Consider the following 25,391-nt stretch of genomic DNA (forward strand, 5'->3'; position numbering starts at 1 on the left):
GAGGAGCTTGGCCGTGTAATCCAAGCCTCGCGCGGAATACCACGTCAGTAGTGAGGGCAAGTGCCATGATGATGTAAGTTAATCATTTTGATTATATCAGACCACCGCTGGTTATGGCTTGCGCAAGCCAGTACAAGCACTAGGCAGTCTTGTGTGCTGAGAATTATGCAGATATTGGTGAAAATAATGTATGTTACAGAGGTGGGCGGAGGGCCCTATATATCTTCACTACATAGACGCAAACATAGAACACGATATATATATATATATATATATATATATATATATATATATATATATATATATATATATATATATATATATATATATATATTGGTGTTGCGGGCTCTGCTTTCAAGAGGTTACACCGCAAGTGCATTCACCTGTGTCGAGGTTGTATCACAGGAGCAGACTCGTCAAAGACTTACTCTTACAAGAGTCCCGGGTAACACCAGAACTTTTTCGTAGAAATTGGTCCTGTGGTATATATATATATATATATATATATATATATATATATATATATATATATATATATATATATTTTTTTTTTTTTTTTTTTTTTTTTTTTTTTTTTTTTACTATTCGCTATTTCCCGCGATAGCGAGGTAGCGTTAAGAACAGAGGACTGGGCCTTTGAGGGAATATCCTCACCTGGACCTCTTCTCTGTTCCTTCTTTTGGAAAAAAAAAAAAATATATATATATACATATATATATATATATATATATATATATATATATATATATATATATATATATATATATATATATATATATCTTTACCCTGGATTCGAACTATACGTCTTGTATAAATGTTTATGCAGTGTGTCTCCTCCATCCACTGATACTATTAGTATTTTACATTTGGGGTGGATCCAGAAGACAGCCACGCTGTTGCATTCTCTGTGGCAATTGGTTTTGCAGACCAGGGGTCCACAACCCCAACCCACTTGGGCTGGCAAAGGGCAACGGACACTTTGTCCCATTTACTGATGCATTACAAATTGTTAAGGAAAAGAACAAATATAGATTATTTTTTTTAATTATTTTGATAGAAAAGCAGTGCATTATGATAGGTAAAGGAAAATGAATTAGATAAAACTGGAATTATCATTTGTGTTTACATGTACGACACGAACATAGATACTTTACTAGCCATATGATATCCTTCAAGTTTTTGCCTTAGCTTTGTTAATAGCCGTACGAATATCCTTAAAGATTTCCTCTTAGTTTTGTAAAACCTTACGTCAGTTTGACGTTATGCTGATGTTAGGGAGATAAAGTGAACAAATAGATATTCATCGTTGACAACTTCGTAACACTTTGTTTGTCTTACTGTTTTGCCCGGGAGTATAAATAGTTTGTGACTCCGGGTTTATTTGTTCGCGTGAATATGTTTTTGTGTGGTGGTGGGTGGCTTTTACATTGTTGTTTATGTCTTGGCACATTTGTACTTACGTGCGTGGTAGCGTGCGTATGTATGTATGTATGTATGTATGTATGTATGTATGTATGTTTAGTAGTCTTCTTCGTCGTGCTGTTTCTGCATGTGTGTGTTAAAGATAGAGTACATGTCTTTCCTGCTTACCAACCCACCTACTTACGATGAGGTTTTACCATTAGGCAGGACCTGACTCTCTAAGGTCAGTTCAGAGGTGAGGCCGGCAATCATCATCGTGTTCCAAGGGTCGTACCTTCGTGCTCAGTGGGTTCATTAACAATATTGGTGATTTTGTGTATCTTTCTTTGGGGGAAAGTTACACTGCCTGAAAAATTCTAATGGGGTATCGGTTATGATGGCCTTAGCAGCAAAGCAGCACAGGTTAAAAGTAACTTGAAGTCGGGCGTGTGGTAAAGATGAGGGTGTAGTGAAGATGGCCGTTGACCTGACCCTCCATACTGATTCAAGCTTGGGTCAAGGCCAGTCGAAGAAACCCAGTATATGTATACACCAGAAAACCTACATCATTCATACACCTGCATACGTCTCACCTTTCTCTCCCATTTCAATCAGTTCCATCCCCTGGCATACCTCTTTATCCCCCTCCTCTGAAACCACCCAAATGAAGGAGAAATACAAGAAGCTGACACGGGACTCATCCGATGTGCTTTACATTGGTGGTGTTTGGTGTCGTCCAGTTGCGGTGTTGTGCTCCTGTGCGTGGTCGTGTGGGAGGGGCTCTCTGACGGAAGCATGTAAACATGGCTGGCACGGGAACCCCGCCGTCATCTGGGAATCACTGGAGCCCTGTGGCATTGTCGGACGCTCACGGAGCTACGAATGACGTCATATAGTAGGAAAGCGTTGTGAAATGAAAGAAAAAAAATATAAAAATCTTGGTGAGAGCTTCCGTTGTGATCAGAATGATAGTATTGACAGGGAAACGAAAGAATAAGTGAAGTGATAAAGATACGGAACTGCAGTACAGGAACTGGATTAAACAAACAATACCATAGAAGCTACGGAACTGCAGTACAGAAACTGGAGTAAACAAACAATACCATAGAAGCTACGGAACCGCAGTACAGAAACTGGAGTAAACAAACCAGACCATGAAAGCTACGGAACCGCAGTACAGAAACTGGAGTAAACAAACAATACCATAGAAGCTACGGAACCGCAGGACAGAAACTGGAGTAAACAAACAATACCATGAAAACTGATATTTTTTTTTTTTTTATCAGTAATGACACAGTTATTCGATGTTTTGGCGAGTTATTTTGCTGCTTGAGACGCACTTACGCTGACGTCCTGTGATCACAGGCGGGACGATCAGATAGTGTTATTGATTCGTTGTATGTAGGTACTGAGGACAGAGTGGTTGTGTAGGTACTGAGGACAGAGTGGTTGTGTAGGTACTGAGGACAGAGTGGTTGTGTAGGTACTGAGGACAGAGTGGTTGAGTAGGTCGTGAGGACAGAGTGGTTGTTTGGGTCGTGAGGACAAGGTGAGCGTTGTTAGGACGCCATGTTACGTGTAGCGCCGGTCAAGCAGGTTGTGGCCGGAAATATGGATTAGACACCGCAAGTTTCTCCTACTTAGAATTTAGGTCCAACGTTTGGTTCACGCGTTGTGACGCTCATGTAATGTTAAGACGCCACGGACGAAGGATTTTAAGAAATGTCCCCCCTTGGTCTGGCTTCACTCTACCTGGTAGCTTTAATGATGTGTGATATATCGATTAAAAGCGACATTTCGTATAATCTGCCGTAATGAATGTTCCGTTGATTTCACATGTCGATGGAAGTAACTATTAAGTGGAAATACCATAATTAATCGGAAATTTGTGTGACTCAAGCTTTTACCAACCCTGACAGCACGGATCGTATTGATCATTTCGAAATGAATCGAACCCATCTGGAAAGGTCCTTTTTTTTTTTTTTGCACAGTATGAGGAAATGATAAGAAACATAGGAATGGAAAGGGAAGACGAATCGGATTAATGGACCGGAATAGCGATTTGAGGTACATCTGCAGGGGATGGGGGGTGGGGATGATTGGGAAAGGAGGTGGGGGAAGATAAGGATCTTTAAACGCCTGCTTCTGAACTTTATATATATATATATATATATATATATATATATATATATATATATATATATATATATATATATATATATATATATATAACTGGGAAAATGAAACACGAAAAGTTCCCAAGTGCACTTTCGTGTAATAATCACATCATCAGGGGAGACACAAGAGAGAAATATAACAGTCAGTTGATATTCATCGAAGAGACGAAGCTAGGACGCCATTTGGTAAACATTTATTTTTTCGTATGTCGTATCAGTGTATGGAAGTCGTACACAGCATTTCTCGTCCAACTTGGCTAATGCTGGTGCGTGTATTCCGGTGGATACACGAGCATCCCAGCACATTATGTGTTGCTTAACGTGCTCCCCAGTGGCCGGTACTGCTGGCACGTGATGATGCCGTGCAGCAGCAGCAGCATACACGTGCTCTCCAGTAGGCAGCACTGTTGGCACGTGGTTGAATGCACCTGCACTGTGGCCAGGTTAGGTCGCGTAAGTGTTTTAAGTGTACGGATACGGTTGGTTTGATCTGTAGGTCACCACACATTGAGTATGTCACACTGTGTGTATTTTATATTCCAGCTGGTGTCCGGTGCGTCACAGCTGGTGTGCCTTAGGTCACAGCTGGTGTGCTGTAGGTCACAGCGTGTTTAGGTCAGAACTGATGTAGGTCACAGGTAGGATAGATCACAGCTAGAGTGGGTAGCAGCTGGAAACAACAGTTTAACCTCTTTGAATACAGTTCTTGGTTGAAGACTTTGTCTTTATTTTTCTAACTGGTACCATTTTTGGTCATAACCGTGCCGGTTATGAGGTTACTGCAGTGACGGTTTTCGTGGACCAGAGGTTTTAGGAGCCATCTTTAAGTAAGAGTTCCTAATAATAATGATAAGAATGAGAGTTATGGGTCTATGAAATACGAAAGGGCAGGTAGAGGCTGAAGCATATGATAAAAGCCATCGGTGCCATAACACAGATAGTTAAGATGTTTAAAGTGCAGAGGTCTGCACGAGCTTGGGTTTGGTTATGGTGCTGAACTGCAACTCGGGGCCGAGGGATGTCTGGTGTTGGAGGTTACCGGTGGTGAGTATGATGAAGTCCCTTCTTCCCAGACTGTCGGACGAGCTCCAGGTGATTATCGGAGGGAGCTGGGAGGACCAGCGTATATACTGCCTGCCGGTGGATGTTGCAAGAGAGACGGAAGTTATGTGGTCTGCTCTTTTCTGTACCTTTTCTAATAGACTTTTGCTTTTGGTTGGATAGGGAGGAGGACCAGGCGAGGGGAGGCACGTCTGAGTTTGAGAGAATGAAAATTGTATAGGTGTTCTTGAGAGGAGGTGCACGTGTAGAGCAATGTTGAGTCCAATCACATTAGTTAGCTGGGAGAAGTCTCTGTCTTAGTATTTATAAACAACAGGTTTCTGTGGTAGCGAGGATGGAGGGCACAGAACAAGGGGATGGCCGCAGGTAAGTATAGAGTACGCACTGGGTACAATTCATCGACCCATTGCACTGCTCGACATTACTTTTCAACCTGGTTTTCTAGACGGGAAGTGCTTCCTAAACCACATTCGACCGAGGCTCTTGTAGTTGGCTAATGATTTTCTGTGAAATATGTATCCTGGATTACATTACGAAAATTACATGTCGAAATTCATTCCGTAAACAGCATGGCGCAATTGGATTAGAAATATACGAGGGAATGTAGCAGCATTGATCGTAGTGAGGAGAAAGTTGTATGTCATGTTAAGTAGAGGAGGCTTCGAACTGTAGGGTAGAATTTCCCCTCTAGATGTCGAATGATCAAAGGAAGGGAAAAATGTATCTGTAAAATGGAAATCGCCAAGGTCGACAGTCACTTGTAGAGTCTCGCGTGTGTTGTAATGAAAAGACATTTGAAAGATGATCGTGTATGTACTTCGATGTTAGATCCCAGGGAGATGTTAAGCCGTAGATGTCGAAGTTGCGTCTTCAACGTGTTCGTGAGTCTTGTTTCTAATACCACACCTCACAGGACTGGTGTCTTGGTAGGAGTTGGGGAGGTGTCACTGGTTGTGCCAACCACCCAACCCTATGAACCAGCTGTGTACCACATCTCAACTCCCCATGGTTTTCCATCGTAGTCGTGAAGCTCGGTTGGTGTTGTGCAAAGTGGGCGAGGGAGGCGTTGGGTACTCTGTTATTGGTGAGAGTTTAATGGCTTTATTTGCTGGCATGTGGCATGAGCGAGACGTCACAGGCACCCGACAGACGTGGTGCGCACTGGTGAGTGAATGAGGATGTGAGGAGGTAGCCAGCCAGCCAGCCTGGTAGTCTGTAGGTGTGGCTGGGTAGAGAGAGACCGAGATGATCAAGAGTGCATTGGTTGACTGACGCCAGGCCGCGCCATCATCACCACAAAGCTAGCATTACGAGGACAGAATCCTCTTACCCCGGATCACGACGGTATGACCCTTGGGTCCGGTGTGATGTCTGGCCTTTTGATTGGACGCTTTAATTAAGGGTCAGGGCCTAGGCAGAGGCCAGGCCATCTTACCCAAGGGTCATACCGGCTCGTTCAAGGAGCTAGCTAAAGCTGGGTATGTGGGTTGATCCTTGGAAGGGCGGGCTGATGCTGTGGAGGTATCCTTGGAAATATAAGACAGGAGGGACCTTTATAGTCCTGATGAATGTCTTATCTCCTGCTTGGTTAGCCTTCTCGGAGGTGAACAACCGCAAGCCTCTGCCCCTGGCGCCACGACGGGACGCGTACATCCATCCATACGCATAACGAAAGAAATTACGCCAGCCCCTGATATCTTAAGAAGACGAGAAGCCCATCCTCACCATGTTGTGAGTTCTCTTGAGAAATGACCAGTGGTGTAGGAAACGTTCTCTTTGTAACTCCTTCACAGAATGTTGTATGGCCAGACCTTCAGGTGCCCCAGTCAAGCGCTCTGCTCTCGTGACGTGGGACGTATAACACGCACTTCAGGGCGTCAGTTTGGCGGTGAAGATGGCGTTTGTTGTGTGCTGCGGCAGGACAGCCCACGCCTCCCAGGGGTTGGCGTGCCCTTCGAAAGCCGCGGCCTTCACAGAGTAAGGCGTTGGTTAAGTCCTCACAATCATATTTTTTTTGTGGATCTTTTAGGGAATTATTCTAATTATTTACGGAGTTTTTGATGGAAGTCTCAATAATGCTTTTAAGGATTATCCACTTTAAAAGATCAAAGATTAATTTAGGAAGTGAAATGTGTATAAAGTTCTGTTTCCGTTGTAGACCATTTAAGTATAAGTGAGCGATACGCCCGCTGCTCAGTGAAGTGATTGGCATGTTGTGTCCGGATGTCGCGTAACGAGGAGCTGAAAAGTTGTGGTAGCAGGTTGGTGGAAGTGCTTCCAATTATTCATTACTGTGGCGGCTCTGATGACGGGCGAGGTTGCCACCTGCACGCCAACTGTTCTTGCTCCTGGCGACAGTTTTGTTGGACGAGACTTGAAGACCTGGCTTTCACCATGACACCCGCCAGTACCTGACACCAGTGTTGACACCCGCCAGGATCTAACACCATTAGTGACACCACCAGACACCCATCATTCCCTAACACCACCATTGACATCCGCTAACACCTGACACCACCATTGACATCTACCAGCACCTGACACCACCATTTCCATCCGCCAGCACCTTACACCACCATTGACACCATGAAACTCACTTCTAATGACATTAACAGTAGGAAACTTTGCGTCATGTGGTTGTCTGTAACGAACCATATGACCACGACGGCATGTCCCCTGACCACGACGGCACGATCCTTGAAGCAGACGGTGCGATCCTTGAGCGAGACGGTACGATCCTTGAGGTCGACGGTCCATCCTTCAAGCACGACTGCGCGATCCTTGAGCACGCGGTACGATCCCTGAGCACGACGGCACGATCCTAAGCACGACGGCACAATCTTTGACCACGACGGTGCATCCATTGGGCACGTCGGTACGATCCTTGAGCACGACGTTACGTCCTTTGAGTACGACGGCACGAAACTTGACCTCGACGTTACGACTTAAGAGCACAACGGTACGGTACTTGAGTACGACGATACGATTCTTGAGCACAGCGGTATAACCCTTGAGTAACACGGTACGATCATAGGAAACGACAGTACGAAACGATACGATTTTTGATCTTGACGTTACGAACCATGAGCACGATGGTACGATCCTGTAGCACAATGGCATAACGCTTGATTACGACAGTGCAACCCCAGAAAACGACGGTGCGATCCTTGAGTAACCTTTAAGCACGACGGCACGACCCTAGAACGCGACTGTACAATCCTTGAGCACAACGGTATAACCTTTGATTGAGCACGACGGTGCGACCCTAGAACACGACGGTACGATCCTTGAGCACGACGGTACGAACCCTAGAACACAACGATACAACACGACGTTTAACATGAACTTCATATTGTTCATATTTACTTAATGCTCTCGTCCTAATAGCTTGTACTGTGTTGAGTGTAAATGTCTGTCTGTCGAGTACCTTGCATCTCTGAAGAGACCCCTCACTGCCAGAGATAATGGAATTCGTAGTTACGTCTTATTGTTGGTGGAAAATCTTGTTAATGATTTCATTATATATATATATATATATATATATATATATATATATATATATATATATATATATATATATATATATATTTTTTTTTTTTTTTTTCAAACTATTTGCCATTTCCCGTGTTAGCGAGGTAGCGTTAAGAACAGAGGACTGGGCCTTTGGGGGAATATCCTCACCTAGTCCCTTCTCTATATATTCTTTCTTTCAAACTATTCGCCATTTCCCGCATTAGCGAGGTAGCGTTAAGAACAGAGGACTGGGCCTTGAGGGAATACCCTCACCTGGCCCAATTCTCTGTTCCTTCTTTTGGAAAATTAAAAAAAAAACGAGAGGGGAGGATTTCCAGCCCCCCGCTCCCTCCCCTTTTAGTCGCCTTCTACGACACGCAGGGAATACGTGGGAAGTATTCTTTCTCCCCTATACCCAGGGATAATATATATATATATATATATATATATATATATATATATATATATATATATATATTGATAGAGAGAGAGAGAGAGAGAGAGAGAGAGAGAGAGAGAGAGAGAGAGAGAGAGAGAGAGAGAGAGAGTAGGATTAGGCAAAAAACCAATTTAGACAGAACTCCTCAGGTGTGTATATACCTGAGTCGTGGAGTTGGAGAACTTATTGGAAGAGGGAAAGAGAAAAGTAGGAAGCGAGTTCCATTATGTTGCCGTTCGAGGGAAGGAAGAAGCATCATAACAATCAATCCTCGTGTGGCTTGTCTCATCACAGAAACTTTGGGCAGCAGCAGACAGACGAACTGGTATCAAATCTTGGTGGCGGGAACACGTGGAGACAGCTTTACCAGAGATTAGGGACACGGCATCAAGGTCACGGCGGAGAAAGGGGAACTTATGTATATATATATAATGTGGGTGTGCCGAGCCTGGAGCCAGGGATTCCCCCGATGCAACAGTAGTCGAGTGTCTTGGGTATAGTGGGAAGGGATGGAAGGCTTCTCCCGCCCGGCTATCTTTAGTCATTACTTGACGTTAGCGGGTCAGGCGGAGGCAGCGGATGTAAGCTCCCAGAAGACCTTAGGTAAAACTACTGTTATGGTACATGGCTCAGGTCTGGTGTACTGTACAGGATACTTGTCCGCCTTCCTCCCACAGTAGCCGCTCGGACGGTGAGGAAACCCCGTGTGAATCATAATGTGCTCACGGTGAGGATAGGTAGGGTGAGTGATCGAGGAGGGGAGGTGAGTAAGGCCAGCATGAGTCTTGTAGGCTTGGGTAATCTTTTGTGTTGTCTAGGGCTTTGAAGTTCATAGCTGTTGCTTGTATTATTTCGCCATGGCTTATTTCCTCTGGTGGCGCTGCCTGGCTGAGGAAGGCGTCCGTCTGCCTTTTTCTCTCAACGATTGCTATCAAGCCTTAAGACGCTGTTCCTTGGGTCACTCGGAACTGGTTCGATAGACGGGAGACCTGACCCTGTCCTTGGAGAAGTGCTTCCTTTTTACCTTTTTTTTTTCTTCAATGGCCGAAATTCGACACTGGTTCCCGTGGAAAATGATATGCTCCCAGTCTCAAACTCTAGATTCTTAATGTTGAATTTGAAGGAAGAATGAAATCAGTTATATATATATATATATATATATATATATATATATATATATATATATATATATATATATATATATATAAAGAATCATAAATGTAGATTGTTTCTCAGATATCTTAGTACATTAGTACTGTGCACTTTATGTCAAGTAGAAAGTCTTTATAGGATCGAGGTTGTATTTGTAGGGAAACGTAATGGAAACATTTTGGTCGTATATTTTATGTTTCTAAGTTCGAGGGAAACAGCACTCATCTAATGGTTCCCTACGATAGATGGGCCCCACAGCCGGCCCCATCTACCATACTGTTGAAAAAAAAGAAAAAGGAAAAAAACGCAGTTTGGATGGTAAAGATGGTCGTGTTATTGTCATATTATGTATCAGAGTTAGCGCTTCTCTCCTGTTGTCTGGGGACTTTTTTCCCCCCTAATTGAAAGTTCTATCTGGAAAAGTGGAGGGGAAATGACCTTGAAATTACCACTGGATCTGAATTTCTTTCACCGTTGAGGCTTGGAAGAAAGAAAAATATCCAATTTTACTCGCTAGACTAGCGAAGGCCCACCAATGTGGTGGTAACTTAGCGGGCTCTTTGTTTCGCTCTGATGTATGAAGGAAGCAAGAAATGTTACAGGAGTCAGTTGTGTGTAACAGTGACATTTAAGAACTGGTAGTATTCCCGTTTTCTCTTTGCCAAAGCTCTCACTTGTCACTTAAACATCAGAAATCTATAATTACAGTCCCATGTAAACATTATGCCTCAGCATTTGAAAATTTTCAGACTCAGTTTTTCTGTAGAACCTTTGACGTACATAGAAATTTTAATCCCACTCCCCTTACACACACACACACACACACACGCAAGCACGCACGCACACTCCACCCCTGACTAGCATCCATTATCATATAGACTTTCGGATAAGTAAAGAACAGGTTTCAATAGCATGAAAAAGTGTTGTATTCCTCGGTCTCAGCTTGTTGAAAGGTCTCCCTTCTGAAGTGAGCATCATTGGGTCCTTCATTCTTGTGTGATATCCTCCTCGCTTCACAATCTCATTGTAGATAATTGCTTGTACTTCAGCGTCACTTCGAAAGATTTAAAGTTGTAGTTTAATAGAGTTCAAAATGCTTATATTTTTGATGAACGTTAATACGGAAAATTGTGTATGAAAAATTAAATCTGTGAACTGAGAAAAAATAATGGCGATTATTTTAGAGGAGGCAGACGTATCATCTGGAACTGAATTATGAAATTTTTCTGTGTATGAAACTGAGACGGTGGTCCTCATCTGTGATGGAACATTATTATGGCGTTTTTCCTGAATTTATGAAGTCAAGACGCTTGTTACGGCAAGGATGGACTGCGGACATCCTGCCAGGAACATGGGTGCTCATTAATCAGGAGATTGTGTCAGTACAGACTTCCCTATCAAGCACTTAGTCAGTCCAGACAAACGTCACGTCTTGAGAAAATTTCTCATGGTTCGCGGCAGCGCGCTGACCCAGACATCCGTTTGCGTTGTCATAAGTCACGCCACTCCACCATTTTTAAAAAAAAAAAATGACTTTTATTTTCATTTTGGTGGTACGTCATCACTTATGGTCGTGAGTACCAACCTTCGTGAAGTAGTTTAGTTACGTTTTCATTAAACTGTCGTAGATGTCGCTTTGGAATCAGGAGTTTAAAACCCTGAAAAATATTGATAAGTTGGCATCTTTGTGCCCGTGGTTCGTCGAATCTGCTCGAGGGGGTTGTATATAACCGTCAGTCGTTCCTCACTACGTTCAGTGCACATTAGGAACGGCGTTTGTGTGTTTAGGTGTTAACAGGTACAACTATCAGCCAAGTGCTTCTTCACTTGTGAGAAGAAATCTACGCTTTCATCATGGGCTACCAGGAATACGTGAGTTAAAATTGATTTTTTTTTATTGCTATCACATTTTCACTGGACACACGCCGCTGCATGTCTGTCCCACACATATCGTGGTCCGCATTGTTGTGACAGATAAAAACGTATGATAAGATTGTGGGGGGCGCCTTTGTGAGCAAAGAACTCCCCGTTTGCGTCCGCGAACCGCATTTTTTCTTGAGATTTGTCAACAACATTATATCAAACCATATACATGTCACCTCCCAGTGTTCGTTAATAAGGCAGGCCAGATGTCTCAAAGAAAGTTCAATGAATTGATTGCTGTAAAATGTTGAGAATAGATTTTAACTCAAAGTTAATTTGGTCCTTAATGCAATATCGAGTTATTGTGAGTTATTACTGCTTAGGGGATGGCCAGTGTGTGGTGTGTAACGGAATGTAGTATAGCCAGTATGTCCAGGCTGAGTGTGTGAACGACTGGTTAGACCAATACGAGAGCATGTTGGCGGACTTTCATTACATGTCCCTCATGTAAACACCTTCAGCAACAGGATGAAGGCTGTTTGACCCCCCCCCCCCCCCATCGCTTGGTCATGAGTTGCTCGGATCATACCACGGACGTAACCTCCAGGAGTTTCATTGAGGTGACTCATGTACCTTATCACTAGAGTTTGTTAACGATTGATGGAGTTAGTAGAGTCAAATTCTCTAAGGATTACCCTTACAGTCTTTCCTACCAACTGGCCCATGACTTATCGCAAAGGAATTTTCTGTGGTGGTTTTGTCAGGCATGGCAGCGGATAGCGGCCCCAGAGCGGCTTGTAGTACCTTCTGTCCATGTGGTATAACGATCAGGATCATTATTTTTGTGAGAGTCCGAGTTCCTTACGTTATGACGGAGGATCGGTCGTTGTCGTAGGGCAGGGAAGTCGGGGTTCTCTTACAGGAACCTTGGTGGTAGGGAAATGTTTGGAAGGCACCTACGTTGGTGTGGGAATCCCGGGTTCGAATCCTTGCGGACAGTTCTTTGTTTTGACGTTGATTACATAGGAGTATCATGGTATGATATAACTGCTGGAGTTTTGGTGCACATTGGTAATGTATATTAAAAAAAAAAAGGCCAAGTTTTATTTTGTTAGGAATACTTTGTTAACTTTTGGAATTGATATCAGAATACAGTGTGTATAAGTAGGAGTTAGCGACGCTGAGGGTGACGGAGTGTGTGTAGAGTGGATCCTTGAGGTTGACAATGGTTGTAAAGTGGATCCCTGTGGTTGACAGCGGTTCTTACGTGGATCCCTAACGTTAACATTGGTTGTTAAATCTTTCCCTAAAGTTCAGATTGAGTATGGACTGGTTCCCCGAGTATAAGTGTAAGGGGTGGAGGGGTAAGCTAGGTATGGGCGGGCATCACTCACCTGCGATTAACCTGAGCTGAGTCACCGGAGCCAGCGGGTGGAGTTGAATCACCAGACCTCTCTCACGTCACACGACGCCACTGCTCCTGCTGACTCATGCCCCTTCCTCCTTATGTTCAGCAGGACTCCTGGTGCTGGGATGCCTCCCCGCTGGGTTCAGGGAGAGAGAGAGCCACGTCATTCTCCCACCGCTATGAATGCAACGATTGTTGATTTCGCACGTTCTCTACCCTCCACGGTCCCAAGTTGTCTTTCGACGGCCCGCACTCACAAGTGCCTTCGAGGACTAAGAGCTGGCATTGGTGTATCGTAGCTTTGATACCAACGGTAGATAACGGCGTAGTAGGATAATAGTTTTAAGAACACATCAGAGAAACATTTATCTCAATTAGAGTCGGCCTGATAAAGGGAGGAATGGAGTGGAGCTGTGGTGTCAGTGACGAGATGCTCACTGGAATTATAGTCCAGTATTTGTGTTTGCTTTGTATTCAGCCTCGTGTAATCCACAAAGGACTTTGTGTTTCTGAGTATTACAGGTGAAGTTTGTGTTGATATGTTTGTTGCACTTACAGATTGTAAACTCAAGCAGTACAGTCGATTTTGTTTGTCTTTATCGAAAGATGCTCCTCAGCTTAAGTCTGTGTTGGACACGTCGGGCAGCTGTTTATTTGTTGGATTTACTTGTAATGTAGGGCGGGAAGGTTTGAGTCCAGGGCGCGGGCGGGCGCGGCTTGCAGTTTCCGCACACGCCCATCTTGCTGGTCTGACTCACCTGCGCGAAAGGTTTCCTTAAGAATCCATCTGAGGGCAAGAGGCGGGGTGAAGGGGTGGGGGCTGGAGTCCCTCATTCACTTCTGGAAGAGTGGGACTGAAGACTCCTGCTTCAGGTTGGTTGCGCACTTCTCATTGGATTCCTAATCCTTGTGCCCACTTGCTGATGTTGGCTCGTTCCTTTTAAGGCAGGGAGTCCGGGTAGATGTCTTTGATCTGTTGACAGGTGATTATGCAGGATGTGTTTTACTCACCAACGAGACTTGGGGTGACTCTCCCAGTGTAGAGAACTATGATAGGGATTGTGCGTGGCATGGGTTGGGTTTCTGCTTGTGCTTATGTGTTTGTGATTATGGTTTATAGTTTACATGGAGAGACTTTTACACTCGTGTGGCCCGATGTGTGTGTGTGTGTGTGTGTGTGTGTGTGTGTTTGTGTGTTTTCTGTTCGTTGGTTATCGTGTAAACTTTGATAAAGAAATGCCTGGAGCTGTCAATAAACATTGAGTGTGTTGAGTATTTTCTGTGTTATGAGTCAGGTGTGAGGCGTGTGTGGTGGACGTGCCGTGGCCGGCATCACTGTCACCCAGGTCACTGGGTGGGGGGACGGTGTTCCCTGACGTCATAGTCAGTCTGTGACGTGGACGACAAGGTCGGGAAGAGTGGTAGGGCGGGGATCATCTGTTTGTTATGATATTGATAACAGTAATAATGAACGGTTTATTAAGTTTAGGCCTTCATTCGGCTTCAGGGGCATAGAGCTACTACGTAAGTGTTTGGTCATGATTACTAAGTAGCTAACTTCCCTCAGTAGAGGTTGAGTCAGTCAAGGTGGGGCTAGACATTTAAACGCTCTGGATAAGCACACGAGTGAGGTATACGCGTGGTTATCACAGCTGGGCCGTTATCACACATTGCGATCTTGTGACGTGTATGTGTGGGGAGGGTGACACGGATATGATGACGTCAGAGCAGGTGATGGTCGTCTTCCGGAGGCTCCCTTGTTACCGTGCTCCTCATTACTGACCCCTCCACCACAACACGCTCCGCCCCCACCAGCTGCTCGACCGCACCACTCTGACCCTCCCTTCCGCACGCAGTTCTCGTCTGTGTTCTTCGTGATATAAGAAGAGAAAGAAAGAGAATGTTAACACATGAATGAATCTGTTGTGCTCTGCTCACAGAAAACAGTATGCTGAGAGTGTGTTACAGGATGGGGCTGACCCTGGCTGAAAGTGGGAGTGCAGAGGCTAGGTATGTGTGTGTGTGTGTGTGTTTGTGTGTCTGTGTATGTGTGTGGAACTTGCTACAGGACCGGTGGAACTCGCAATTAGGAAAAGACTTGACGCCACAGGAAATGGAAGGGTGCCTTGTCCCTCACACACACACACACACACACACACACACACACACACACACACACACACACACACACACACACGTACACACACACGGCTACTTGTGAGACACGGGTTGACTGTCGTAACGAACTTAGTCGTTTCTCAAACACAGTTTGTCTTTCACTACCGAACGCTTTTATCCCTGAGGCCAAACACCATCACGAATCCTTCATGTCATAGGGCCAGCTGTCGGCATCCCTGTTTGAGCAAGCGAATGACACCAGCGGAGGTGGGTATGTGTGTGAAGGCACTACACACGTACACAAGCCAGCTCATCTGGCCTCAGGTTCCCGCTGATCGCTGTGATTTATTTCTTTAAAAAACAATGCGTGGTACAACTCTCAATATATAGGGATTGTTATCTTTTGAAACCTTAGAGTCTCATGAATTCACTTGATTGTTGAATCAGACGATGTCTTAAGCGTGTCACACACACACGGACCATGTCGCCTCAGGCGAGGTTGTCGAGGTGTTGTGCAATTAGCGATCGTCTGATGTACTTAAGATGAGGTTTTTATGGTGTTTACAATAGGCAGCCTCTCATGTCGGTAAGAGCATAAAGATTTGTATCAAGACAATGATAACATGGCGAGGCCGCGGCACTTCTAAGCCCTCCTATATTAATGGTTTATTGCCTGCAGGGTAATGTAGGTAGTGCTGAGGTTTATGATTCATTATAATAATTGATTCTCGAATAATTAATACGGGTCGTGTACCCCGGATGTCTGCATGAGATCATTCCACTCCGTATATCCGACATGAGATGATTACGGTCACCCGAGTTCTTGACTGAGCTTAGTGCTGTTCTCCCGAACAATAGAGCAGGTAAGGTCGGTCGGTCGTGTTATGATCCACACAAGTCTGTTGATAGCGTGCTAATTATTGGAGGTCATGCACAGCCATCAGCTAGGCATCATCGGGAGTCAGCTAGCCAGCCCCAGGTACACCACCTTCTTCAGGTAGTGTGGTTCGTCTGTCTCAGGGCAGATCCTAGTATGGTGTCGGCCACCTCCCTACATCACACAACCCCTTAAGGCAATTTTCTTCATAGCCTTTGATGAAGATAAATATTTCGTTTCAGATCAACGACAGACATTAATGTGCGCCACCTTAGATATACGAAAAGCATACAAGATTATCTCTTATTTGTAGGTCTCTGTAGTCTTACTATGTCTGAATATGAGTTTCTGTTCTCGTCCACTGCCACATGCAGTCTCGTTATAACCCAATGGTCTGTTTCTGTTTAGAATTCCCCGGACGTTCTTTAAGAGGAATGTGTTTTGGACGTCGTAGAGATATGCTGAGGGTGTCATGTCATCCTAATGGGCACCCTCAAGGTATTAAGAGAATATCTTAGATTTGCCTGAATGCATCTTTAAAAGTAGCATTCTGAAAGCACTCTGGGTTTCCTCTGGTCGTCTGAGGTGTATCTGGGAACTGTCCTGGAGTTTCCCCTTGCGGCTAGAGGCAAGGATAGACTGCATAACGACAGGACGCCGATTCCGAACCTGGTCTTACGTGCGGCGTGGCAGCTAAAGTAATTCGTTGTGATCTTATCCCTGGAAAATTAGTTACAGACTTGAGCGTGGAAGGTATTCTCACTGACTTCAGAGGTGCCCTGAAAGTGTAACACAATTCCACGAAGCTTCGGAGTCTTGGGTTTTAAGTGGTGTCGTTTGTACGTTGGAAGTTTTCACAAGTATATAACTCTGGACCGGAAATTTCACGCGGGGCTTGTTATAGTTTTCAGAGAAACATAGACGTTCCCTTGGTAGTCTGAGGGTCGACTCTGGATTGTAATCTATAACCTTTTGAGGAGCGCGTCACAACTTAATGGGACAGGACCTCGATGACCCCTAGCAAAACCGACTCACCTCAGTCGCCTTACTCCATCCATGATCATTGGCGCGTTGGCTGCTGGTGAATGGTGCAGATTCGTCCCGTGTTCAATGTACAGTTTTTCCCCAACATTTGTTGGGTTCCTGCAGTTCTAAGGCTTCGCCACACTCATTACCAGGGACAGAAGGGATTCCGCTGTAAGCGAAAAGTTCTTGGACGAGCTTTATACTGACGATGATGCAGCCTCGCCAACGGTGGTCTCGTTCGCGTCGTAACCTCAGGCAAGGCGGAGTCCGGTCACATCAGGTCATTCAGAGATCGGTTTATATGCGTCGTGTTGGTGTTGTTATCAAAGCGTCCCCGTTTGAGATGAACCGATAGGCCAAGTTGGTTCATTTACCTTGATAGCGGCGTTAGGTAACGGCAGGCGTAGATGATTAATTTTACCTTCTTATCAGGCATTACATAATTTTTGTTTGCCCTTATGAAGGGCACTTGATTAATTTGGTACCTCTTCGGCCCAGAAAGAAAATGGGTGCTTTCGTGGAAAAGAAAACGCGGAATTTGGTTTTATCGGAAAATACTAAGATAGAGAGAAAGATGGTGTGTACTCCTAGATATCTATAATGGGAATAGCACTTCTGAATATAGCATACTGTTAATGCTTCATTGATTAGTATACTTTCATAGCAAAGAATTACGTAACCTTATCTAACCTTGCGTCTTATGTTTAACAGACCTAAGCTTCTCATTTCACCAAAAAAAAAAGAAAAAAAAGATAAAAAGAGTAACTGTCTGGCAGGAGATACTGTATGTTGACATGTAGAGTAGGGAGCGGCCAACGTCACGCCGAGGTTAGTACAAGTGAGTCACTTGAGGCGAGGAAGTAAGGGGGGGTTCTCCCGCCTCTTGGCGGGAGCGTAAACAGTGACGGTTGCCGCGCTCTCTCAACCGGGAATTTTCCCCGTGGGGACGCTTTTACAACCAGTTAAAATCCCGTATCGCCGCCCCCGCAGTGGCAACCTTAGTGAAGCGGTTGTTCGTTTGGAGTACAATTTCTTCAGACTGATCACTCTGTGGGAGGGCCTTGCCTGGGGCTAATGCTGGCTAGGTGTGCATTGGGATCTTCGGATGTTTTTATCAGTCTGAACATAGTTTAACCCACTGTAGAAAACATTGATATATTTAGGAAAAAAGTGTAGTTTTATGCCGGCACTTAATACACATACATACACACACAGACGCTCTACAGTAGTGCATCCTGCGTCTTATCTACCTAGATAAACACTTGTGCTGCTGTCTTGGCCTCTAGCTAAACCATAAATACTGCGTGTGCTTGTGTGTATGTTTATGTATTTACCTGATGGTACTGTAGATACTGTATTGGATGGGAGTTCAGCGTGTGTGTGTGTGTGTGTGTGTGTGTGTGTGTGTGTGTGCCTTTGTTAATCAGGTGAAGTCGTTCGGTTTACTGTTTATGTTGGATTTTCACATCGTGGTCAGCGTTGTAATCCACCACCAGCCCCCACTAACCTCCCTCCCCCTTCCTCTCGCCGTACATGGTTGCCTGTTATTTGAACAGAAAATGAAATGGGGAAAGGTATGTGATCACTTATGTTGGAGAACGAGGGTGAACCGCGGGCTTAACTCATGTAAGGAACAAACCCGAACGGGGAGGGTGATAGAAAGAGCACGCAGGAGTAGTGAGGTGTATGTATGTGATCTTGTGTTGGTAGGGTAAATCGCTCATGTGGGTGGAGCGACGGGTATTGCCTTCCTGTCCCCCCCCCCCCCCCCCGCGCCTCTCTCTCTCTCTCTCTCTCTCTCTCTCTCTCTCTCTCTCTCTCTCTCTCTCTCTCTCTCTCTCTCTCTCTCTCTCTCTCGTACGTGCCCAGGTCATCAGCACCAGCGGCCAGGACTCGATCCACATCCCCAGATATCAAAACATTGCTTCATTGGAACAATAGGATGGCAGATATCATTGTATTATACGATGTCAGTAAGACGAATCATCTCTGGTTTGTAACATATCACATCCTTGATACAACTGCCCACTTCAGAATTATTTATGATAAATGCAGGATGATATTTTCTGATTACTGTCTAGTAATGGATGGTAATTTGGGTATGGCATCAACCATCCATTGCCGGCCCAAGGTCGTATATGCGAGTCACGGTGTTGACCGTTTTGGATTCCTAATTGCTCCCTCCTAAATCTCTTTTTTTATGATGGCTGGGACGGCATGGATACCTGATGCTTATTCGAAAGAATTAAGATATCATGAATGCACTTCTGGAATGATTGAAAAGTATAAAGTTATATTTGATACGTTTGGCTTTGATTTATGATGCGTCATACACGAATCACCATAACGTATCGGGTATCTGTGTCGCCATGGCGTAGTTTGTATCGTATAGGAATTCATGCATCACTGTCCATCCCTGCTTATAGAGAAAAATGAAAAAGATTCCAAAACAAGCTGGAGGTAAGAAGCGGCAGAAAATGGCCAAAGATTTACTGATATCGATGATTGTAATGTTTGTACTTATTCGTTCGTTTATCAAGTAATGTGATGGATTACGTTCGTGTGGACTAGTATATAACAGGTATTGGTGATTTTAATGACTGGTTAGGGCAGGCGCTAGTGGAGAGAGAGAGAGAGAGAGAGAGAGAGAGAGAGAGAGAGAGAGAGAGAGAGAGAGAGAGAGAGAGGGGAGGGGGTGGGGGTAGAATGTGTGGTGTGGCGGCCGTCGTGGGACCGGTGACTCAACCAACCGACCGACTTGCCTGTCACAACATTGCTCCGAGCAGTACTCACCTAATTGTGTCTACCCTCGCCCCCCCCCCCCCTCTTTCTCTGTCACCCCCTTCCTCCCTCCCCCACTACCTCCCACTGTTATCTCCTCAAAACACTCTTATCGGTGAAGAACGCTTCAGTTATGCTTCTTACCCTGACGGTGACGGCTTGCGGAAGTCATACAGGAACTGATGCCTTGCGTCATGGTGCCTCCCGAGGGGCCTCAACCCCTCCAGTTCCTGTTGTTGTACGTATGGCATACACATCTGTCAGTGGAACGTATATGGAGATCCTGTCCTGAGCGGCTGGTAGAATGTCCGCTGAACTTGACTCAACCATTTCCTTCCGTCGCAACCCACTTACTTGACAAGTAAACCAGACGTGGTATTTTGTACTGAGTTAAATTGTAATATGATTATTAGGTGCAATTAGAGAGCCACAGCACTGATATATATATATATATATATATATATATATATATATATATATATATATATATATATATATATATATATATATATATATATATATATATATATATATATTTCTTTCAAACTATTCGCCATTTCCCGCATTAGCGAGGTAGCGTTAAGAACAGAGGACTGGGCCTTTGAGGGAATACCCTCACGTGGCCCAATTCTCTGTTCCTTCTTTTGGAAAATTAAATATATATATATTTATATATATATATAAATATTTATATATATATAAATATATATATATATATATATATATATATATATATATATATATATATATTAATGAATCAGAGATCATTTATTGCGATTTTTTTACACCTCTGTTGGTAATTAATTAACCTGGTCAAAACTAGATTGATTTTTATATTGGAGTGGGAAGTCTTTTCCAATCGACGTGGATATCTTCACTTGTACCACGACAAGCAAAGAAACATCCTTTTTTTTTTTTTCAAGAAGAAATACTGACGCTATGACACCTGTGTCATGTTGATAGTGGTACTGTGTGTCTGGGGTGTGTGTGTGTGTGTGTGTGTGTGTCTGTGGTGTGTATGTGTGGACGAGCCTACAGAGACGCCCCACGCCACCGTTGACACCAGCAGCACCATCAGTTATCGGTCCCCTGGACACTAACTGTTGTACCGCCTAAAAACCATTCCTTCACCCTCACCTCCACTAATCCTAGACTCTTTTGTTGTGCTCTACGAACGCCTCTTGTCTCCAGCCTGCACCGACCCACCTCACAGTTTCCTCTGTGAGTTGGCCTTGATCCTCACATTTTTCACTCCATGAAAATTACCGCGACCTCGTACATTCATCAGCCGTCTTCTGAACACGCTTGACAATACAGATTTGCCCTTGGGTAGTAGTGAAGGGTGTGGTTTAAACCAGCCGTCATGGATTTCGCTTTCAGTGAAAAAATCATGGTATATATATATATATATATATATATATATATATATATATATATATATATATATATATATATATATATATATATTTGTGTGTGTGTCCACGTATCTAAAAGAGACTGAAGAAAGTATTTGCAACAGTTGCTCCCGTTTGCGTTATGTCAGATGTGTATATTAATGTATATATTCAACAGTGACATCTTTTTCTTCGACTTGTGTATTTATGTATCTTCTTGTGTGGTGATTTTTGTTACTCGTCTTCTTTACGTCATCTTCCTCCTGTCGCTACCATTTCTCCACTCCACAGCACCTTTCTCCATCCTTCCGTTTGACTTGACCTTAAGAGAATCCGGGGAAAGGCCTGGAAATCATATTCACAGGCCGTAAAGTCGTGCTTCATGAAGTTAAACCTGGGTTCAGCCTCAACCTAACCACTTAAAGGTTGAGTCTGGTATTAGTACAACAGTAGAGCATCAACTGTATGGTTAGCACTGTACTCTTACCACCTCCTAGTGGTGTGGCTACAGAAGTTATGGGAAGCTCCCGGGTAAAAATTCGTCCATCGGGGACAGACTCGCTGCCTAAAGATGTCTTGATGATGTAGTGAAGTGCCAGGTTTACTGTAAATAACTGTTCATTCATTGAAAGTAGTGGTATCATGGGAGATTCTGAGAAATGTTATCAGCGTATTGTGGTGTGGGGGAGTGTAGTGGCTGAGGGTTGGAGGCGGGGCAGCATTATCAAGGGAGGCGGGACGGGGCAGAGAGATGTGACCCGCGGGGCCTCAGCTATGAGTAACAGCCGGAACTCAGGCCAGATATCTGGTTGTGATGACGAGGTCGAACACCAGGCCCCGGGCCCGCGTATATTAGCCCGGCGAGGGAGTTGCGGCGACCAGTCACAGCTTGGTGATAGTGTTGATAGCAGCAGCGGTGGTAGTGCGGCAGGCAGCTTCAGCATGAGTAGGTCATATCTTATTCTGGTGGGTTTTAAATGTCACGGGGATATTGATCACGGGAGGGGAGGGACACGAAGGTGATGCCATTGTCAGTGTGGACGTTGCTAACGCTCCGTCTGGGATAACACGTATACATCTCTCTCCATCACTGCCCTCCACTGACTCTGGTGTGTTGGGGACAAATCCCTATGAGAGCACCAGTTTAGTTCGGCACTGTAATTAATTTCTCTGCATCACCTACGGTATATTACTAATATTGCCCTATTTGGTAACGTTAGAGTATTGCTTAATGTTACATTAGCTTTCTGCCCGTGGGGCTCCGGACCAACGATTCTAGTCGAAAGTGTCCAAGTGAATAAGATGCATCAGAGCCCAACCTATTCCAGGGCATACACGAGACTTGCATTAAAGTTGTGGGAGTACAACCCCCCGTACTAACCCTGCTCCGTTTGCCCCCTTGGCCGCCCTCCGCCGCCCGTGCTATCGACTGCAGGGATCCAGTACAGTGCAAACAGCAAGGAGGGCCAGGTAGTGGTTGAGGAGCAGCGTGTGTTACGGGGAGTGCCAGCTGTGAGGGGCACAGTCACCAGTGCTTCCCTCGCCCATCCGAACGTGGACATGAGCTGGTGGAACGGCTACACTCGGCAGCGACGCTCGCCTCTTGACAGGGTTAAGGTAATGAAGGAACGCTTGTGGACGAGAGTTACTGTGGGACGAGAGTGGTCAGTGAGGGGGCGGGGTGCCGTGCCCGGCCCTAACTAGTGGCACACGAGGGCCGCCTTGCACCACCCCTTCTCTCCTCCTCCATCACCTTGTCATGGGAACCGTTTCAGGTTAACAAACAGTAGAATGATAGTTCCTAGAAATCGATTTCAAGTGCGGTGATGGCAGTGCCTGTGTGGCTGCTGTGTATGAGGTGGGCACTGGTGGCGGGGGTAGGGGAGTTCATGATACAAACACAGCACGACAGTGCGTGGTGCAGGGTACCGCAGCCTGTGACATGCGACACGGTACACGGCCGGTGATTGATGGGATACAACACGATACACCTCCAGCCGCTCACGTTGGGGGTTTCGCGACACGCAAGTTATCCTGGCATGGGGAGAATGTGGTGGACCTCGCCTGCATAAAGTGGGGGACCTGTACCGTGAACGATGCCTCGTGAAGCCCTTTTTATGGGAGGAATTTCCTGTAATGTGCCAGAAATGTGGGATATTACCCAAGTAACATTTAGTACAGTAGAAGGACGCCTGATATCGATGGATGACCGCGATATTCATGTTAGTGTGGTGGAGTGAGACGGGGAGGCTCAGGATGTGATGGAGTGGGAGGGGAGGCATGAAATGAATTTGGGGAGGGAGGCGGCGGTGGCCCAGGAAGGACGCTGGTTGGCGTGGGTGGAGGAACACACGTCACCCAAGACATTTTCGGGAGGTTCTCGCGTGATCGATGCCTCGTCGGTGCTTGTGTCTTGCCACCATGTTGATGCTTGGCAACCCGTTGTGTGTACACCGTGGTAGTTGACCGGTACTAGGTGAGGAGGCTTCAATTTCCGTGGGCCTTCAGCTTTTCCTAGATGTAGTGATCATTTCTCGGAATAAACTTACACTATCTTATCAGTTGGTAGCTCCGCGTGTTTCGGGTGAGGTAAACGGGTGCCACATGAGAGGAGAGGAGGTGCCACAAGTTGCGGATCCCGCGGGCTACCTCTGCCGCTGACACCTGTAGAATAGTGTAGTGCCTGTTGTAGGGGTCGATGTCCTGTAATGCTCAGCGTGGAAAGCCGTGGCGTGGCATGGTGTCGGCAGATTAAGGGTTGAGGTGACGGATGTGATGCAAGCTGATCCATCCATCTTGGGTTGTGTTGCGAGGTGGGAAGCAAGGAGAACTCGTCCCACGGTGCAGGGTGTCTGTAACCGTGATGAACACTGTCGCTACCTTTCGTACACACACACACACACACACACACACACACACACACACACACACACACACACTCTGCGAAATACCTCGTTGTTATAGACTTGCTTTTTCAGATTATTGTAGTTGATGTGACTAATCTGCTCCAGCACTGGTCTCGTCTCTGTCGCGTTAAGGAGTTTCGTGATATAGCACCAGTGATCTCAAAATAAGGAGAGATGTTGGACGGCTTGGAGCGGCTGATTGTTCCCCCAAGGTGTGTAACCTCTTGTCTAGGAGTGTTTCGGTAGTTCTCAGGAACACTGACTCACCTGAAATTGATCGACAAGCACTGCTGTTATATCTGATCTTTCAAGGAATCGCCACCATGCGGGAATTCTAACACTTTTGTGTTGAAATAGATATAAAGCTGGCTACCTGTACTTTCGTTTTTCAGTAGCGTATGCAACGTATCGCTAGAAACTGACGAAAACGGCATTTACTGTCTCACATCCGCTCTCCATCTGTCATGTATAACGCCGCACTGAACCCCACAGCCACACACCCACAACCAGGGCCTCCCCTTCACAGACATTTCCGTGGATTCCCGTGGCTGCTTCACATACCCCGGTTCAGCCCGTTGGCGGCAAGTCAGTTGTTGCATACTCACGCACAAAAAAGAAATTGATAAGTAAACATATCAGGTCACTTCTGTGCCTCAGGGTCGGGAAGGGGGTGGTTATTTTTTTTTCCTTTTTCATGGGTTTGTGACGGGTAGCGTGTCCATAACAGACACAGTAGATGACGTGCTTCATGCACATCGGGTACAGCACAGCACACTAGGTAGCGTGCCTCACTCAGAGCAGTGGTCGAGCTACATAATGTCTTGTAGTCTGCATGTCATCATAGACCCTGACACCGAGAGCGGGGCTAAGCAGCACATCAGTCACACTCAGCACGGCCTCTCAGGGCGCACTCAACGCACCGTCGCACCGCACCACACACTCGCCACAGCACCAGCAGCAGCGTCCAGACAGCACCACCATAAACAAGGACGTGGCGTGGGGTCGAGGCCTTTTAGTGGAGCTGCCACTCCTAGTTAGCGTTGCACGGCGGGAGAGCCCGCCTCACTCCTCTGCTGTTGCTGCTGCTGCGTCTTTCCTCCTCCTCCTCCTCCTCCTCCTCCTCCTCCTGTCATTGCTTTCCTATTCCATGCAGTCATCTGTGTTTCTTACATCGCCCTCCAGACCTTCTCTGTGCGCTCTACCCTTAATGCTAGAGTTTTCGTTCATCACTAACTCATTTACGCACACACACACACACACACACACACACACAC

General features: G+C 45.4%; 1 protein-coding gene across 13 annotated transcripts in view; it reads left to right on the top strand.

Annotated features, from left to right (window-relative positions):
* Positions 1-25,391, top strand: part of Sarm (sterile alpha and armadillo motif) — a 652,833-nt gene that overhangs the window by 570,195 nt on the left and 57,247 nt on the right. The window contains exons 1-2 of one of the 13 annotated variants that reach the window (XM_071690651.1): positions 22,048-22,157; positions 22,647-22,828. The exons of 11 other annotated variants lie outside the window; for them this stretch is intronic. In XM_071690651.1, coding sequence (XP_071546752.1) covers positions 22,154-22,157; positions 22,647-22,828 — 186 coding nt within the window. In that variant the 5' untranslated portion in view covers positions 22,048-22,153. Of the gene's footprint in view, positions 1-11,503; positions 11,617-22,047; positions 22,158-22,646; positions 22,829-25,391 lie in introns of those variants that run through there. One more of the 13 variants, XM_071690661.1, reaches the window with a different exon arrangement.

Source organism: Panulirus ornatus, chromosome 48, assembly GCF_036320965.1.
Source record: "Panulirus ornatus isolate Po-2019 chromosome 48, ASM3632096v1, whole genome shotgun sequence".
NCBI lineage: Eukaryota > Metazoa > Arthropoda > Malacostraca > Decapoda > Palinuridae > Panulirus > Panulirus ornatus.